General features: G+C 39.9%; 1 protein-coding gene across 2 annotated transcripts in view; it reads right to left on the bottom strand.

Annotated features, from left to right (window-relative positions):
• The window catches only part of IBTK (inhibitor of Bruton tyrosine kinase), a 53,430-nt gene extending 34,602 nt beyond the window's left edge, over positions 1 to 18,828 (bottom strand). The window contains exons 1-8 of one of the 2 annotated variants that reach the window (XM_059468100.1): positions 18,634 to 18,828; positions 10,223 to 10,890; positions 6,848 to 6,944; positions 6,391 to 6,515; positions 5,442 to 5,552; positions 4,085 to 4,255; positions 2,877 to 2,994; positions 976 to 1,156 (exon numbers count right to left, since the gene is read on the bottom strand). In XM_059468100.1, the coding sequence (XP_059324083.1) occupies positions 976 to 1,156; positions 2,877 to 2,994; positions 4,085 to 4,255; positions 5,442 to 5,552; positions 6,391 to 6,515; positions 6,848 to 6,944; positions 10,223 to 10,546 (1,127 nt within the window). In that variant the 5' untranslated portion in view covers positions 10,547 to 10,890; positions 18,634 to 18,828. Of the gene's footprint in view, positions 1 to 975; positions 1,157 to 2,876; positions 2,995 to 4,084; positions 4,256 to 5,441; positions 5,553 to 6,390; positions 6,516 to 6,847; positions 6,945 to 10,222; positions 10,948 to 18,633 lie in introns of those variants that run through there. The other variant, XM_059468101.1, reaches the window with a different exon arrangement.
• Positions 18,829 to 19,277: the final 449 nt, after the last annotated feature.

Below are 19,277 nucleotides of genomic sequence, written 5' to 3'. Positions count from 1 at the left end.
CAGTAGATTACGTAGCTTTGATTTCATCATTACAAAAATTTGTTCAGCTGTTTGTATTAAAACATCTATCCTGTCCCAGCAGGTCACTTCTCAAGGGTTTGCTAGGTCTTGGTTTTTAGCTGATCAAAACCATATTCATTATGTTTTTTCAGTTGCTTAGCATAAGAACACAGGACACAGCATTAAGGTTCTTCAAGTGTCAACACCTTCACTTACAGCTATGTAGAAATTAAGTATAAAGCAATCATTAAGCTGTAATATGTCAATAAATACTGTCAGAATTTGAAGCGAAGCTGAAAAACTAGGGGGGAGTTATGTGGGAAAATCAAATCTAAAAAAAATCTATTCTAATCTGCCATTGCAAACTAAGTAAAAGAGAACAGGATTGAATATTTTCCTAAATTCATGAGTCAAGAATCCAGCTTCTTCAACAGGTTTTACACCCTGGTTTTAGCATACGTACCAGAGGATTTCACAACGTCCTCCTTGCAACCTAAATTACTCCTTATAATGTACTATATCTACACATTAATTAGGAAATTCAGACCCCAAATCACTGATTCAAAATCATAACAACATAAATAAACAGAATTGCAGATCTTCAACATCTCTACCAAGACGCACTTAGACAAAATCAGAGTAACAGGGGAAGAAAAATACCAGTTTCAATGTCTTTAATTTTACGGCACATAATATTTCCTCCTAATGTGTTTCTTTAAATATCTTTGGTAAACAGTAAGTGGCACCTTAGCCTCTTGTCAAAAAAAAAAAAAAAAAAAAAAAAAACAAATGAAGAAACAAACAAAAATGATAGCCCTAGTTCATATGAAAGAACTACCAATGAAGAAATTACAGGGCACCACTGTATTTTCTGTACTTTATGCACAAAAATCTTGAAAATAGCTTGCAAGTATACAACTACAGTGAAATTTTCCCCTATTGTTCTTCATGACAAATTAGAAAAGTAACACATACTTGGAAGCTATCTTTTTGCACTGATAGTCTGCAAGTAAATAAATATCTCCTCTTTCAGAAACACATACTGTAGCGCCATCACTTGCAGAGACCAGGGACACAGAGATGTCTTTATGGTGTAGAGCAGAGACCTGGCGAGGTGCAGTTACACATTTTTCTCCATTAGGATCCAGCAGATAACCTAGAAAATACAACACACTCAAAAGATTATTTGTCATTCCACACATTGTGCATTTAAAGGATACTTTATGACACTACTTTGAAGAACCTTTAAAGTCCAGGAGATTTTTTAGGTAGTTGGATAACTTGTCTCTAAAATATTTAGGCAGATGAGACCCACCACACCTACTTGTTACTTCACTACAAACACCTGAAAACCAAGACTTGATACATAAAAATGAAGTAAGGCATATCCAACAGGGAAGCTATTCAATGTGGTGGTACTGCTTTGAGTCCAAAAAAAGAGTATTTATTTGATCATACAAAAATTCAAGATAGTAGAACTACCATAACACTGGCATAAACTACAGATTATTTTGCACACTGGAATACAAAAAAAATAAGCTTGTCTAAAAAATTACTGTAACTGCAGGTAAGCAAGAAGGCAGCAGTTACATGAAACAGAAAAGGTTGGAGCTGTAATGCAATATCTCTGAAAACAAACCAAACAGATCATTGCTGCTCTGTTGCAACAAGAAACCTAACATCAGGAATCTCATACATGGCATAATCCTGATTTTTGATTCTTGGCATCACAGAGCAGAGCACATATACCAAGAAACAAGCAGCAGAGCTGCCTCTACAGCTGGCAGCAACCCTGCCACAGGACAATGTAGGGCTATGCTCAAACATCTGATGGGGGCAAGGTTTACCACCACAGGTCTACCATGGTGCCCAGCTGACACAGATAATATCACTTAAGATTCAATTACTGTCTCTCTATGGTACTGCTCTGGGCCACATGCTAGCCAGAACAATCCCAAAAACATAAGCAACCATAAAAAAAGCTTATTTGATGGGTGCTTATAAAAGAAAAAGGCAAAAAACCCCAAGAAGACACTCATTACTAAGGTATTTCTCAGACAAAGACAAGTTTTTTCACATACCTTTGACACCTTAACATAGAAATACAAAACTACCTGGAACCTGAGGCCAGAACTGATTAAGTAGCAGAGATAGCTAATAGTTTTGTTTGCCCATAGACCCAAAACTGCAAAAATGCAAATCCAAATCAATATAGCAATACTTGTTTATTAAAAAAGATAAAAGCAATTAAAATGCCCCATTCATACAAAAAATCAAGTTCACCAGTTGGTAATATATTTTTAAAAGGTTCTTTCTTGATTTCAGAATAAGAAAAAGTTAACTGAAGATTCTGGTAATGGTATTGCTGAAAAAATTCTAGATATAGGCAAGTATTTAAAAAGTTAGTATGGAAAAAGTTATCAGAAGCATGTTTACAGTGCTTCATGAAAGAAGGACATAGGCAGGAAAGCTCAAGGCTAATTTATAGTTTATTAAAGGCAGTGCCAGCCAGATTGCTGGAAGGAGACAAGCTTGCCTTGGAGTAATTTCCAACACAGCAACATTCCATTTCCTCAAAGTCTCCAGTGGCAGGACCACACAAGATACATGGAAGGTAAAAGTTAAAAAGAGTTCAAATGAGAGCTAAATTTGACAAGCTCCCGTCATCTCTAAATGTGAAAGTAATTGGTAGGAATGAAAAATATTCTTTGAAAGAAGTGTGAAAGGATGATGTCATCAGATTGGTTAAAAAAAACAAACAAGAGAGAGAGAAAAAAGCTTCATCCAGGCTTCTGTTCTCAGAAGCAGATGATAGGTTAAGCATGAACAACATCTTTCAATGGCTGGGTTTTACTGTCAGAATGCTTCTACCTTACCTAGTTGGCCGCCATTCAGCCCCATGGTATACACTGCTTCCTTAGTCCATAGCACAGTATGGAATCTGCCTGCAGCCACTCCAATCACCATTCTACCTTTCAGGTTTTTTGCCTGAACCTAAGCACAAATCCAAAGTACATCTTAATATTAAGTAGCAACAGGTGAATTTCACATGTACAAACTTCTGACAACATTTAACTCCTAAAGTCATTAAGAATGAAGCACTAATATCAATCCACATACAGTCTAATAAATCAGATTATTCCAGAAGTTTGTCAAGTGGGGTACTATTGCACTAATGAAAAAAAGAACAAAACTTTTTGTAATAGCTAATCAGAACTAGAATCAAGTCTCCTTAGGCTGTCTTCATATGTAAGATGTTGAACAAGACTGAACAGGACATGAATAGCACAGCCACAAAAGACTCAGGTGCTGCAAAATGTCAACTAGAAGTTTAAACTTGCAAGTCCTAATGGCCTAAACACTGCAGAACACTACATTACTAATTCCACACTTCACATTTAACTTAAGTTTTCCATTTTAAGATGATAAAATCATGGCAAATATTGTGGATATAGAGCTGTCATTACACTACTAAAGAACACACGGTACCCCAAAACACTATCCTGTTGCATTTTGGCCAATCATTCTTTTTGACACTAATAGTGCCATGTTGCTCTACTTCAGATGAAGTTAAAGCTTCTTTACTTACAAAAAAAAAATAGACATTAGGCATAGAAATATAGTTAAGCTGCTGATGCCCATACCCCCTCTTCCCTGTCACTACTCTTCCCAAAGCACCGACTCCAGTGCTTCCAGCAAAGGATGTAATGCTCCAACCCTGAGATCCATCATCCAGTGATCCAAAGGAGTTCAGACCATGATTCTCAAGTGATACATATCTATTCATACTTTAGCTACAGAACAATTTGGGGAAGGGGGAAGAAAAGGGTTTTGGCAGTTGTACCTTTTATCACACTACAAATTTTGGTCTTGTTCAGGTTACAAACTCAGACATTTATCAGAACACAGTTAAGATCTGAGATGTCTGATAACACAGAATCAAGATTTATCTGAACTCACATTAAACTTTGCTGTTCTGAAAAAGCTTAGTGGTTATTTTTATAATCTTCACATTTTACTTTCTTTTAAGAGAAACCAAAACAGCAACACCAAACATTTAAGCTTTGATTGATGTTATTTTTACCTGTCTTGGAACACTGCAATTAGAAGGAGGAGGAAGAATACCCAATTGATGGAAAGTATTCAAACCAAATGTGTAAACATATCCATCTTCTGTTAGAACAACAGTATGATCCTTAGCTGCAGCTATCTGGGAGCACTGATGACCAGTTAAGCCTTCAACAAGTCTTGGAACCTGAATCAGGAAAAAAAAATAGTTGATACAAAAGCATGTTGTTTTGTTATTAACCAGTGGCCATCCATGAAACTAAAGTTACACCAACAGAAAGTCATGACCAAATATTGAAATAAAGATAAAATGCATTTGAGCACACAACACACTCATTAACATAACAAGCACATCCAGTGCAGTAAGATTAACTACTTTCATTTGAAATGCTATCATGGAAATGTCCTTTTCTATGACGAGAGATGAATTTTAAACCACCTGCTCTGGAATTAGGTTGGAAACTACATCTTCAGGACAGCTGAACAAATATTAACTATCACGTGGTATTTTAAGTACCACAAACACTAAAGCTATCTCCCTCCAACACAGGATAATCCTGATGAAATTTCACAGAATAAGGAAGCAGTTCTGTATCTTTGAGTCTCGATGCACTCTAACATGACTTCTCCTTTATTCAACCATGTAACATCACAATTTTGAAAAGCAATTTGAAAAAAAATCCTAATTTAACAGAATTACTTTCTTTTAAAAAAAAGTAAGAAAATGTGAGCTCCAGTCTCCACTATAGCATTCAGCAATAGAATATCAACTTCCACCAGATACTCAATATTAGAAATTTTTAAAATTGACTATGCTGCAAGATAAATGCATGCTACAAGGTAGGATAAGATGCTTAAGTCTAAGAATTGTATTGTTATCACATTTAGTGCTCTCAAATTTTAGTTTTGTGCATTGCAGCAATGTACTATTCAAATGAAAATGACTTTTCAATTAAGTTGCATAAGTCTAGTAAAAAACAACCCTACCAGCCCTCTTCCTGCCACTACAGCTTCCCAGCACTGTACTGCTGTTCCTCTGCCAAAAAGCCCAGACAAAAAACATTTGCTTCCTCTTATCTAGCATCAGCTGGCCTTTAAATCAACTCAGCCATAACACAAGTTTGACCACAGCATCTAGCTATCTGAAGTTAAACTATAATTAAATGCACACTTCTCTACTCTCTGCCACCTCACTATTAGCACTGGGAAAGCTTTTCTGTTACTTAGTGGGAAGCAAGGAGATTGGTTTGAAATGAATAGCAAAATCATTTTGAAAGTACACTGACAAAAACTCTAATTCCCTTTTTAGCCTTGCTGCTAGAAATAAAAGAAACATCATAGCAGACTACAAGGAGTAACACAAGACAGCATACCAAGCAAGTTTGCTCATCACCATGACCCAAGCGCCCTCCTTGTCCATGTCCACATGTATACACTTGGCCTTTGTGGGAAAGGAACACAGAGTGGAATTTGCAGAGTACCACCTGAAAAAAGAGGAAAAAATGGATGGGAAGAGGCAACATAGGACAGATTAATTTTTCTGGATAATCTGAAAACACCTGCCATAAGTACTTTGTGAAGAAGTTCTGCTTTAAACTATATTCATGAAAATACAAGTAGGATAGTGGTATTAAATCATAGGACACATAAAATACTTGCTTTAAACATATTATGTACTGCCTTAAGCTACTTGAAGAGATCAACAGTTTCAGTTTATTAAAATAAGATCAAGCATGGCCCCACAGGCTAACAGAAACTCGAAAGACTGAATTTTAAGGTCCACGGTGCTGCCTCAGAAATGCCAAAGAAAACATGTTAAGACTGCAGCACAGATTGTCTGCCCTGAATGTTTGCTCAAGTTGTACTTTAAACTTTCAAATATTCTCAAACTGAAGTCACAAGAAGTTATTAGAGACATGTGCTTAACAGCATATGCTGCTTTGAACACAAGATGGATTTTAATTCAACAAGTACCAAGCACATTTATTATTCCACTTCAGTTCAAAGTGTGACTGGAGTCACACAGGAAGTCAGCAACACAGTTACAGAAGTGTCAAGTTCCTGAATGTATTTAATGACACACAAGCCATATATCCAAAGTAAATAATACAGAAACCCCTGTTCTCCCCAGAAAACAGAGAACCACAATTTCAGTGATGGTGAATGGGGGTGCAGGGAAGTAAGGAGGTGGGCAGAGAGGGGAAGGCACCAAGAACTGTTTTTCCATGGAAATCTTCAATGTTTGATAACTCCCCTTGGTCACTTTTTCCCCCTTGCACACCCCTCCCCAGGAGAAGTGCCTATGTAATACATGAGGAATACCTGTTTAATGTACACGCCATTCCGAGGAAAAAGGTCCACCAATTCAGGATGATGTCTACCCTGCTGACCACCATGGCCCAAAGTAAAATTTATATTGTTTCCCCAGGTGTAGACTTCTGTGGGATCTGTAATGAAAAAATCCTCTCTAGTAAATGTATCAGTATTGTGCACATTGACTTCAAAAAACAGCAATTGCTATTTCTATCTAAAAATTGAAGAGGAAATTTTTTTTTACCTAAAACTGAACTTTAAAAACATTTAGTATTATAAGAAGTAAGGTACCATGACAAAATATTCCAATAATATTGTACAGATGATCAACACTAGCATCAGGCATCTCACGATTTATGAAGTCACAATTAAAAATAGAAAACATTGTATAAACTAGTGCATTCATTAATACATTGTTGAAACAGATCTCATTGCAAAATACAAATTAGACTATTTTATTTCTTACCAGTTTTCTTGAACACCACATGGATAGGCCTATCTTTCATCACAAGATCCAGAGCTGATAAGCCTTCTTTATCCTGAACATACAGACTAACACCATGCTGAAAGAGGAGAGGAGAAGAACTGAAGTTAATTTTAACTGCATAGCTTAATGTAAACCAGGTAAACCTTTTAAGGAGCAAATCATATCTTTAATTGAAGTTTAATACTGATAAAAGAAAATTTTCAGATTCAAGTAAACTGTATGCAAATCTAAAACAAACCAAGAACATTGCAAATCTGTTCTGCCATGTATACATCTTGTTGATATATTAACATGGATTTTATTGTCTCAACACTGACTGTATAATAAACTGTAACCAGCAAAACACAAAGGAAACAGATGTGAAGATAAAGCACTGACATCTAGGAATGGCAAGTATTCACCAAAAATTAATTTACCAGCTTCAAAGGATGCATGTTCTTAAACTGGCATTCTACAGAATCAGTTTTGACAAGCTAGACAAGTGACAAAATAAAAAATAAAATACTATTACTTTGAAAACAAGCAAGGAACAGAGTTTGATGGTTGCTGAGAAAAGGCAAGAGGACACAAACAGCCAGGAAAGAGAGAATTAGAGAAGGTTCAGAGGCACAAAGCATGCACAGGTCATTCTTTCAGAACTTAGACAGACACAGACAATCTCTGTAAATACCATTTTCTCAATAAAAAAGACTGCTGCTACAGCAGCATTGATTTTAGGAAGGAAGTCAAGTTCCATCAATCACCTCCCAAAAGGGGACTCCAGATGTCCTCAAACAGAATCCAATAGCCAACTCAGCTGTACCTGCATCCCTTGTACCTGAGGTCATGGCTAATACAAAGGATACCTTGGAAAACCTCACACTTAAGAGGCAAACACATGAAATACAACTTTTTCTGAAAAAAACATTCCCCAGAAGAACAACAGCACACATTCTCCAAATTATAAAGACAACCCTAGTGCAACAGGGCTGGGATTAATTCACCATATAATAGAAAAGACTGATCTATTTTTATGACCTAACAGATAGCTGGATATTCTTCATTTCTGGAAGTTGTTTAAAATGTTCACAAGCAGACAGAGGCTGTAGGGATATTCACATGGTTGGAATTTGTGAAAACAAACTCCAACTGCTGCGTGGCAAATCTTGTAGTTAGATACAGCCTCAGAATAAGCCAAGAACACCTCCAGCCCACGGCAGAAGTCTGTCATCCACACTAGTTTAGGAATCCAGAGGCTCATTCTGGAGCTAGTACTGTTTAACATCTTGACTTATAACCTGGATGATAGGCTAGAGTGCTGCTCCCTCAGCAAAGGTGATGACAGGAGAGCAGGAGGAGTGGCTGATAAGTCAGAGGGTTATGCTGACATTCAAAGGGACTTTGACAAGCTAGAGCAACAGGAAGAGGAACCACATAAAGTTCAACAAAGGGAAATGCAAATCCTGGCCCTGGGGAAGAACAACCTGGTGAACTGGTACAGCTGGAGGCTGAATGACTAGCAAGCACCTTAGTAGAAAAGGACTTAGGGACTCTTGCAGACCACCAGATGACCACAAGCCAGCAAGCTCAGAGTTAAGAATGCTGAAAGCATCCAGGGCTGCAGGCAGGAGTGTTGCCAGCAAGCATTACTCAGCACTGGAGTGCTGGGTTCAGGTCTGGACTCCCAGACAGATAAGGACACACAGGAGCAAGCTCAGCAAAAGACCATGAAGATAATGACGGGGGCATCTGACACTGAAAGAGAAGCTGAGAGAGCTGGCATGCTTAGCCTAGAGGAGGTTTGGGATGGGGGAGGGGGACAGCATGTCTTATCATACATAATAAATACCTAATTGGAGGTTAGAGGTAGGGATGACAATGATATCCAGTGACAGAAAAAGTGGCAATGGGCACAAACTAACATGTAAGAAATCCTGTTTAAATCTAAAACACACTTTTACTGCACTGATAGTAAAACATTGGAACAGAAATGTCTGATGCTCTGCTCAAAATCCAACCAGACCTAGCCCTGGTCTGCTCTAGCTGACCTTGCCTGAGCATGGGGGCTAGATTAGGCAATCTTAGATCTCCTTCTATCTCACCTATTTCATAATTCCATTCTATAATCAGTTTCTGTTGTTGCTATAATACCTTACGAACACATCCTTTTCATAACACAGTACAGGAGACAGACTTCAGTCAAGGAACTGAGAGGAGAGAGCATCCTCCATGAACCGTTTTGTGCTGCTTCTTAGAAGAATATCAGCAGAGCTGGCTAGCAAAAAAATCTCATTCACTTATGTAACTCACAGAAAAGTAAAGACATTGGGGAAAGGCTGTACAGGCCTCCTGTAAGCAAATATCAAAGATACAGATATACACACATGCATTAGAGGACTGAAAACTTTTTCATATGTCACGTGCACAGTTTCCACTTTTCTAGAGAACAGAATCATACGTACAATGCTTATAAAAACACCTACGTTTTTCAAGTTGAATGAAAGCTTCCCCACTCTGTAAGGGGACAGCACATGAAATAAATATTTAACAGTTATCAGATCCTACCAGATCCACCATCTTTCTATTTAAAGTCTTGTAGGAAGCAGAGAGTTACATCTACAAATGGCTAGTCACTGTAATTTTAAAAGACTGCATTCAAAATGGAACATTCTCTGCCTTAAAAGGTTTCTTTTTAAAAACCACCGAACCACAAATACTTCATTTTTTTCACATGGTTAAAGAGACTCTGAACATCTCAAACAAACATCTCTTCTCTTTGCTGTACTTGCAAAAGGAGGAACAGAAGGAAGATTAATTAAAAATATATACAACTTGCTAATTGGATGGGAAGAAACAACAGTTGTAAGAAAGGAGTAAGGGGGACTGAGCAAAAGCCCTGGTTTAAAATACTAATGAAATGGAGAGTCACTTAATAGAATACTCCATATCTTTAATTGTTTATCTCTAAAATATAAGATTAATTTCTAATTATAGCTCCATTTAATTTTCCCTTATTTTTTATGTTCTCTAACATCAATTGATACAATTACCACAGGTCTATTTTCAGAGTATCTTTAGTCTGAGCACTCTCTGTTTGTAAGATCCTGAGCCTGATATCATCTACATAAACAAGCCTTCAAGGAAGTCCACAATTAATCAGGGATCCTTTCTCAGTGCTGATTTCTGCATGGGCAAAGGCAGACATCTGTGTTAACAGAGACAACCTTCAAGTAAATCAATGCACTGCAATCTGAGCACAGTATTAAGACAAGCCTCAGGAGGCTTCCAGTCAAGTTTAAAAATACACTTTTACAAATGCAATAAAACTCTAAACATGGTAGGTGCCAAGGTAAATTACAGCTGCAAATCACTCACCTTCAGTAATGACAAAACACAATCAATGTATCCATAAAATATGCTTCTGTGCAAAGCTGTCCATCCAGACTCCTTGTCTTTTGCCAAGAGATCCACTCCTTTGGTCTCAGCCAACCAGTCCAGCACACCTTTTTTGCCACAGGACGAAGCGAGATGTATAACATTTCTACCAAAGGCATCTTTGATAGTTGCAGCATTGTAGCAGTAAGAAGAGAGAAAGGCCTTGATCTGGCCTTCACTTCCTCTGGTAACTACAGAAATAACATCCAGAGCATGCTGTAGAGATCGACACTTTGAAGTGCACTCTGGCATGTAAGAATTCATCTTCAGTGCTAAAGCTGCTCTTCTCCTTAAGGGGAACAACCCTTAAGTGTATCAAGGCACTCCAATTCAGTACACAACACAGTGCCTTAGAAAAATTGTAATTCCAAGGATGTAAATCCAAGCTTATTGAGCTGCCATTAGAAATCTTTGCACTGTTATGTTTGGCACTTGATCCAAATAAATATTTATAAATATATATTTTTAGAAGTCTTATTTCACCATCTTATATAACAAATAATCTTGTCCGTAGAAAATTCCAAAAGTGAACTACCTCTAGCGTGCAGAGGGGGATTCCCCCTCCACACTACCTTATTCTTCTAAAACTCCATAATTGCAAGGGAGACCTGAAAGAGAGCAAACCAGAACAGATTAGTAAACAAAAGCCTTTTACCCCTGCAACTGTACTGATTTAACTGCATATCAAACTAGCAAGTACAGGACAAGACAATGTGACAAGGGCTGACTGACCTGCCCCATGCCATCCGAGCTTATACTCAGACATCCAATCAGATTAAAAAAGCATTACTCCCTTCCCCACCCCAGCCTCCAAAGGCACCTCCTACCTTTCTTTAACATAAATTGTTTAGGCCACAAAGTAAACTAGATCCAAAAAAGTTTGCTTTCCCACCCTGAGAATCCTCATGATCCTGACTGTTTAGTGTCAAATTGTATCATTACTTTGTCATCAGAAACTAAGAACTGAACTAAAAGACTGGGGGGGGTGGAAGCCATCCACCAGAAAATCCCCTCAGCTGCTGAGTACACCATTGCTAACAGAGGCATTGTTAGTAACGTGGCAGAAGGAAGACCACCAAACTTCACAACCACTGCAATAAAAGGCTTGTGTCCCACTTTCTCTTCCCTGGCCCCAACATCTTTCCATGTCCCTGGCAATTCTAATCTGCAGAATCAATAGGAAGGCTCCTCTCCACCACTCCCAGAGCTGCTCACAAAGGTGGGATGGAGGATGGCACCAAAGCAAATAAAAGCAGCTTGTACAAGAGACATGAACTCAGGCTGTTAGCACTCATGCAGGGCTAAGGTCTAAAGCTCCTGAAACAGGCAAGAAGAAAAGAGGTCTAACTTGGAAGGGGTAAGGGATAAAGAAGAAGAAACAGGAAGCAAAAATAAGAATAATTCTTCATGAAAATATATATTTACAGTCTGGGGCATCCAGCTCTTCTGTTTAGCTGTGCATACTTATCTTTAGCATATACATCTTTCTCTGGCATCCCTCTTCTCAAAAGTAAAGGAGGCCTGACAGAAACACTCACCTGGCCTACGAAATGTCTGCAGTTATAGTCAGAAGTGTCACAAGATGTGCAGACTTCAGTACAAAAATCACACACAAACTCAGAAAGCAGAAAAAGTGAACTACATACATCACTATGCACAAAACCCCCAAAAAATCACTCTTCAGCCTTCCAGATATGTTTCAAACTGAGTGAAACAGTATTCAAGTTTTTGTTTGCTATGCAAAACGTAATTTGAAGTTGTTCTACCCACAATTAAAATATTCCAAGAGAAGCTGAACAATGCCATCCTGAAAGCTAAAAAAGAACAAACTAAAAATGTTAACAAGCCCTCAGAGTGGGGAATGGGGGGGAGGGGGATAAGACAGGGATAAGAAACACCAAAAAGAAAACCAACAAAACACAAAAGTCTCCCATCCTACTCAGCTTAGCAGTCATATAAATGTTCACATCCTACTCCTTGACTCCAACCCCATCAAAAAGGTTGAGCTTAGCTTCCACTGCTTTTCAGCCACTAAATCTAAAACCATATTTTCTTAATAACTTTATTTGCAAAGACATATTAGAAAAATATGATTTTGTCTGGAAAAGAGAAATCCCAGTCCTCCTCCTGTTTTAAGAATCAAGATTTCCATAAAGCTGCAAGCAATCAGCTTAGAGCAAACATTAGCAATAGAATCTAAACTTTCAAGAAAAAAAAATCTAGTCCAGAGTATTCATTTAAATATCTCATAACCAAGCCTCCAACAATTACTTTTCAACCTCATTCAGAAGGGTTACAATACTCAGAATGCAAATCTATGGACCAGAAGTTGTTCAGTGTATACCTTCAAAACAAGTTCAAAGAGCAGGCAAATGAAAAAGAAAACAAAAATCATTTTTATTCACTACAATTTGTCCCTCATCCCTGACCAGAGGTAGCACCAGGAAATCTTTACAAGACTTGAACTCACCACAACTGTTCAGCTTAGATTTGTCACAGCAAGCTTTAGTTCACTCTACAGGGCATTTTCCAAACAACATACAAACTTCTGCAGTAACTCTAGAAATTTATCATATATATGTGTGGACTTTTGTCCTCTGACCTTCTCAAGCCTCAGATTATAAAGAGAAGTAAATTACTGTAACAGGTTTGGAAAAAAGCTCTGATTTCAAGAATACAACCTGACTTCTTGTTCCAATGAATCGAAGTGTGATGGGTAACTATTAGCACACTCAGACTGCCAGCACATCAAACACTCTTCTAAAACTAATAATTAAAAACAAAACACCCTCATGAAAAAACAGACCAAAACAAAAAATCTACAAAAAACCCCAAACATTTCAAGATCTACAGGAAAAAATGTATCACATTTCACCAACATGACACTAGGCAACAGAATTATGTCACGGAAGTAAAAATTTTATGCATGCCTTGTAAAGCACATCTTAAATACAGCTCATTGTTTAAGCATTACTATTGTTGCTACACAGGAAAATAAAGGTAATGATAAAAACAACATTAAGGAAAATCACTCAGGGGAGACATAAGGTTGACTAATCTGTTAAACTGGTATGAAATGGCACCACCACCCAAGAAAGAAGTCCTGCTGTCCCCTGTGTCACACCTTCCTTTGTGCAGATCCACACCTATCTAAGGCACTGAATCGCATGAGAAAATGATCCAGAAGAAAGCAAATCCTGAGATTTGTGCCATTACAACAAAAGAACAGAGGCCACACAAAAACTTATTGAAGGCATCTGAGCTCCAGCCTACCAAACACCAAAATAATGTGAATAACAAATCAAGTATTAAAAGAATAAAAAGCCTGTTACTAAACAGAAACATAAGCCTGCCTATCATACACTAACTCCATCACAGTGACATTTACTTCAGCTATGTGAAACCTGACCCTGCTGAATTATTTCTTTATAAGTCAATCCAACCCAGCCTTTCTTTACCGTAAACATTACAAAACTAAATATGGCATTAGTATATTGATATATATATATATATACACCTTGGGCTCAAGACAGAAGGCTGTAGATCAAGTTTTCACTTAAGGCTGTCACACTGGCAACAAACGCTGTCACATTAAAACAAAATCTGGAAAAAGGTGATCATCAAACCTGACTGTTCCACAAAGGAAGTCCTTAAGAGAAACCTTAAAACTTTCAAATTGTGAATTGAAGCTCAAGTCAGTGTGAAAGCATTTCCACTATGAAATGCTTACTTTTAGTATATGGAGTCCCAGCTGAACAGTGAGCACCTAAAACAAGCACAAAACAGGAAGCACCAACATTTTTTAAATTTTGAATTAAGATGATCTGGAACATGGTGCCATTTTGATTATCTGTCTCCACTTTTATTTGCAGATATTTCTGTGGGCTACTCAGCATGAATCACATCCATGTTACAATACCAGTGTCTTCTTAATGTTGTAATTATTAAAAGACATAAAAAGCTAAAGAAAGCTATAATATTTTTAACACTTTTATGATACAGTAAGCATTATCTGGAATTCAAATTATTTTTAAAAATTGATTCCTAATTAACATTATAGAAAAAAGTCATAAAAATGAAGGAATTAGAGCAGCATTCAAAGTATCCCAAAGATATTTTATTTCAGCAGCAAGTGGGTTTCTAGCCTTCAGAGACATGAGTTATTTATTATACACGTTCACAGCCCAGGAAAATTTAAAAGATTGGAACCAATTTGGAAGCAATTCTTTAGTAGCAAGAAAGTGTTTGTGGTATCTCACCTCCTGCAAGTGGGTAGGTAGGGCTGTCTTACTCAGCTCTCCCCCTCAGGGAAGGCAAGGCACCACTGCACCAGAGCTGTCAGACACCCTCCCAGAAGGAAGGTGTCACATGCATCTTCTGACCCTATGGAGGCAGAACTCCTACAGCTGAACAGCAGCTCCGCACCCACTGTGCTTGTCTCAAAAATCTGTTTCTCTCAGGAAGCCACTACAAAAATCAAAGCTGTCACACCTCTCCTGAGTATGAAGTGAACAAAGATTCTACAAATACCTTAGTGACTAAGGATGATGGTGATAGATTTCATTTCCTGCAAACAGCAGATGTGAAATCTCAACATTTGGGAAAAGCAGAGTTGGCAGAAGCCTCCCACTGTGAAGTTCCAGAAACTTCTCTCTGTGTACCATATTCGCTATCAATGCATCCCCAATTTTCTCTTTTTCCAGAAAGCATTTCCACAGAGGTTGTGTGCTCTCAGCTCAGAGGTACAAGGAAACAGCAACCAACCCTCACCTCATGGGTGGCTGTGTCAATGTATGCCTCTAGCATCCAGTCTGATTTGATACTAGAACTGCCATCTGTGGTCCTTTCAATTCTTCCTGAAAGCCTACACTCGGGTGTTAGAGCTACCAAACCTGGCTGACATGGATGTGGGTACTGGTTAGAGCTACCAAACCTGGCTGACATGGATGTGGGTACTGGTTAGAGACAACAAAACCTGGCTGACATGGATGTGAGTACTGGTTAGAGACAACAAAACCTGGCTGACATGGATGTGGGTACTGGTTAGAGACAACAAAACCTGGCTGACATGGATGTGAGTACTGGTTAGAGACAACAAAACCTGGCTGACATGGATGTGGGTACTGGTACCAAGACAGTGGCTGGTAGCTGCTGTTGAGCCTTTTTTCATTTAACACAGACAATGGTCTTACATGGAAGTGAAAGAGAACACAGAAGAGATTCAGCTACTCAGAATTCAGCACCACTCAAAGACAGATTGCTGGGTTTGCATCTTCAATGTGCACTGCATTAAAGTAACTCAACTGTCAAATTAGTCACATGGCCCTGAAACCCATCCTTGGCCTGATTTACTAAAAACATATTTCTCAAGACCTTAAAATTGGCATAACTTCATTCCATTCACTGCTTTTTTGTCAGAGTTTAATAATTTATTCTTTCAGTGTTATTAATTTTACTAAATCACACCTAAATTTTACTAATTTTACACTTAATTTTACTAAGTCACACCTAAAATGCACATGGTGAAAAATTACCTAGCTCCCCTCATTTGGTTCTCCTAAAACAGAACTAAGTTATGGTTTCTATTTTTCATATAAAAGAAGCATACAGCTTTCCTTGTCAAGCCTAACACCCTTCCTTTAAAAAAAAAAAAAGAAAAGTAAAAATAATGTGTTTTTTCTGACGGCACTAAATTAATTTTCTTTTCCTTCTGATAATAAGTTGCAAAGTGAAATGAGACTGGCAACATCACACATTTCAGGAAGGTTATCTCTATCCTTATAAGGGTATTGCAGTATCTTAAATATTTCCAGGGCAGAATGGAAGTGGATTGTTTTTTAAACAAGCATGCTGACATTTCTCCACGTTGGTCCATTCACATTTGTTTCATAACATCACAAAAGACCTGTAACCATAACAGCACAGAAATCCTTAAAATATTTGTACCTAAAGCAAACTTCACTAAACAGACTACTTGATTAGAAAGCTAATAAAAAACGGCTTACAGAAATAAAGCCATGGGAATTTGCTATCATGTTACCACTTTTCCAGGACTTTCTGTTGACTGTATTCTTACCTAAAGGCAACTTTCACCAACACCTATTAAAGAAACAGTTTAGAATCTGACAAAAGTGACCAGAAAATTGAGGCTAGGTAGTAATATAACAGCCTTAGCACTGGCATTAAGCAAGATATCCTCAAGGAAACACAGATGAATTCCTAGATAAACAAAGCAAGTGCACCTTTCAGGTACAGGTGGCACACAGCCTTTAAAAACAGTTAGACTACTAATTGCTGCTCAGATTACATATCCAGAGATAGTTTAACCTGTCCACAAATTCCTTGTATGTTTGTTGAAGAACAGGCAAAAATCTACACTTTCCAACCCCTTGAACACAAAATGTATTTTCTGGGGAGTAAAGTGATTGAATGTACAAGGAAAAGCAGGTAAATCTAAGCTATGCAGTAGATAAGAGTGGTTCAGCAGCCTGAAATTCCCACAAAGAGACCTTTAAAAAAGCAGCTTCTTCTCGACTATATAATAGGAGCATTGAGACACAGAAAACAAGGGTTCTGCTCTCCTCAATGCACAAAATATCAGAGTCCTGCTTCTAGTTCAGATAGCAAGTTTTAAGAGAAGCAAGTAAGTAGGGAAAAACTTAGAAAGAGTCACTAGGATTCAGAATGTTTATGGAACAACCCCTGAGTACAAGCAAATTGGATCTCTTTTCTCCTTCAGCTGTGGCTTCAGCAGACCACCCAGAGCCTCTGAATAAGGTGTCTGTTACACAAAGAGGAAACATCAAAACTCCAGTCCCTTTTACTCCAGACAGTGGACAAAGCATCCTTTGTTCAAATTTCATAAAAGATTCAGATGATATGTCAGGAAGGATTTTCAAATGACAAACTGAATGCACGTGAGGCTCTCAAATCAAGCCAGACAACAAGCAAACTGCTCAAGTTATAAATAAATGTGACCTGCCCAGAAGCAAAGCTATGAAGGAAAACCAATTTGCCTTGAAAGGCACCACATTCCAGCCCACTACATCCCTTGGGCCACTGCTGCTCCTTTTCCTGGGATGGGGCCTCCGTGCCACCACTCAGCACAGGTACACCCCAGCACAAGTGACCTTTAGAGGCTTTCTCCAGATTTTCTGTACCTTCAACAACAACAGCATAATCCTTATCAGAGTGAGACATGCAGCAATGCAACAACCCTAATTCAGTTGCTCCTAGCTGAGCTAAGCAGCACTGCCAATTACAAGCTGACACATCTGTCAAAAAAAGACCAAAGTACCACTGGTAGCTAAATTCAGCTCCAAACGTCAGAGCACATCTATCACTTGGGAATCATTGTACATAAACAGTAAACTGTGAAATACTGTGCTGTGCTTATCTAGAAATACCAAGGACTGCTTATGCTTAATAACTTAGTACTATTTAAAAAAATTAAAACCAAGTGCTACAGGCAAAAGTACAGTGAGTGCAGCTACAGCCACTTGCACAATCCATCAAGATCTTGCTTCAGGCTTTATTGAAACAGATAATGCTGAAGGGAAGTTAAACACAACAAACCACAAGTGCGCACAAGAACTCCACCCCACTTCAAATTATGTCCGATAAATCCATCAAGGACTTTTCCATCTTGGGAAAAAGTGACGTTTTTGAATTAACTGGGAACTTCTGGTACAGTTTTACTGCAGCCTACCCACACCAGATGTTGGCGGGCGATTACTGTTTTTTGTAAACCACAAACTGTGACCAGTTTCCACAAAGACAGACAGCTACACTGACCACATAACCAAAAAAAAGAGCTGTATTTCGCCTAGGAAGCCTGCATGGAAGTATCCTCTTAAGATAACTTAGGATACTTTAACGAGACCGCGGCTCTCCAGTGCTTACGGTGCTGGTCTAACCCAGCAGCACTGTGAGCTGCTACCAAAAACAGACAAGCAGCACCAAGAAGGAGAGAAACACGCCAGGCTTTCCCTGAAGCCGCAGCTAAGGAAACCTGGCCAGAGGTTCCTGCCAGTGTCAGGGCGGGGGAAGGTGTGCAGCGCTTCAGGGAGCCAGAGCGGGGCCAGGGGCAGGCAGAGGGGCAGGGGCCGGGCCGGCTCCCACCGCACGCGTCCACGTAGCCGAGGAGCGCCGAGACACTTCTTGACACAGGAGGCCGAGCCACGAAGCCGGTCCCCTCCCATTCTACGTGGCCGGCCGTCCTTTACCCGCCCTGGCTGCCTTGCCCGGAGCTCTCCCCACTCCTTCAGCCGCCCACCGCCGCCGTCCCGACCCCTCCGCCAGGACCGTCCCCCGAGCGGCTCCCCCGCCGGACGCTCCGGCCCGCCCCTCACCAGTCGCTAGATGAATGGACTCGGGCGGGCAGGGCGGGACGCGCGCTGGGCAGCGCGGGGGCTCATCCTCAGTGACTCCGGGGCAGGGCCAGGCTAAGGCTGCAGCCGCTACCGCGACAGCTCCGCCGGCGACAGCGACGGCGACAGGCGGGGCCCGCGGCTCTCAGCGGGCGCACCGACAGCGGCCGCCGCACCCACGAAGAAGCGAAACGCCGATTGGCCGCCGCGCCGCCGCACCTCGCGCGCCGATTGGCTGCGGCTGCCGGCTGCCGCCTCGGCCCCGCCCCTCACTGCCGAGCCCGGATTGACTGACAGACGGGGTCAGGGGGACGAGGGGGCGGGGCCCCGGCGGCCGTGGCGCTGCAGGGGTTAAACCAAGATGGCCGGCGGGGTTTGGGTTGTGACTATCGGTCCTCGTGTGGGGCACGGGAACGGGCTGGAGTTATCCGGAAGGGGGCAGAGCTTAGAGGCCTCCTTCTGGCAGTCCTGCCCGGAGAAGCACCGTGCCTTGCTGCGGAGGGTGGGATGGGTTTCTGGTAAGGTCACGCCTCCCTCCAGGAGGGCTCAAAAGCAAATAGTTAAATACCCAGCCTGTGGGTCCCCTAAAGTAATGGGGAGAAAGCAGGGAGGAGGCTGTGCCCACT

The sequence above is a fragment of the Ammospiza nelsoni genome, chromosome 3 (assembly GCF_027579445.1).
Source record: "Ammospiza nelsoni isolate bAmmNel1 chromosome 3, bAmmNel1.pri, whole genome shotgun sequence".
NCBI classification, from domain to species: Eukaryota; Metazoa; Chordata; class Aves; order Passeriformes; family Passerellidae; genus Ammospiza; species Ammospiza nelsoni.
Note: the sequence above shows the minus strand (reverse complement) of the source record. Positions and strands in the feature narration are given on the sequence as shown.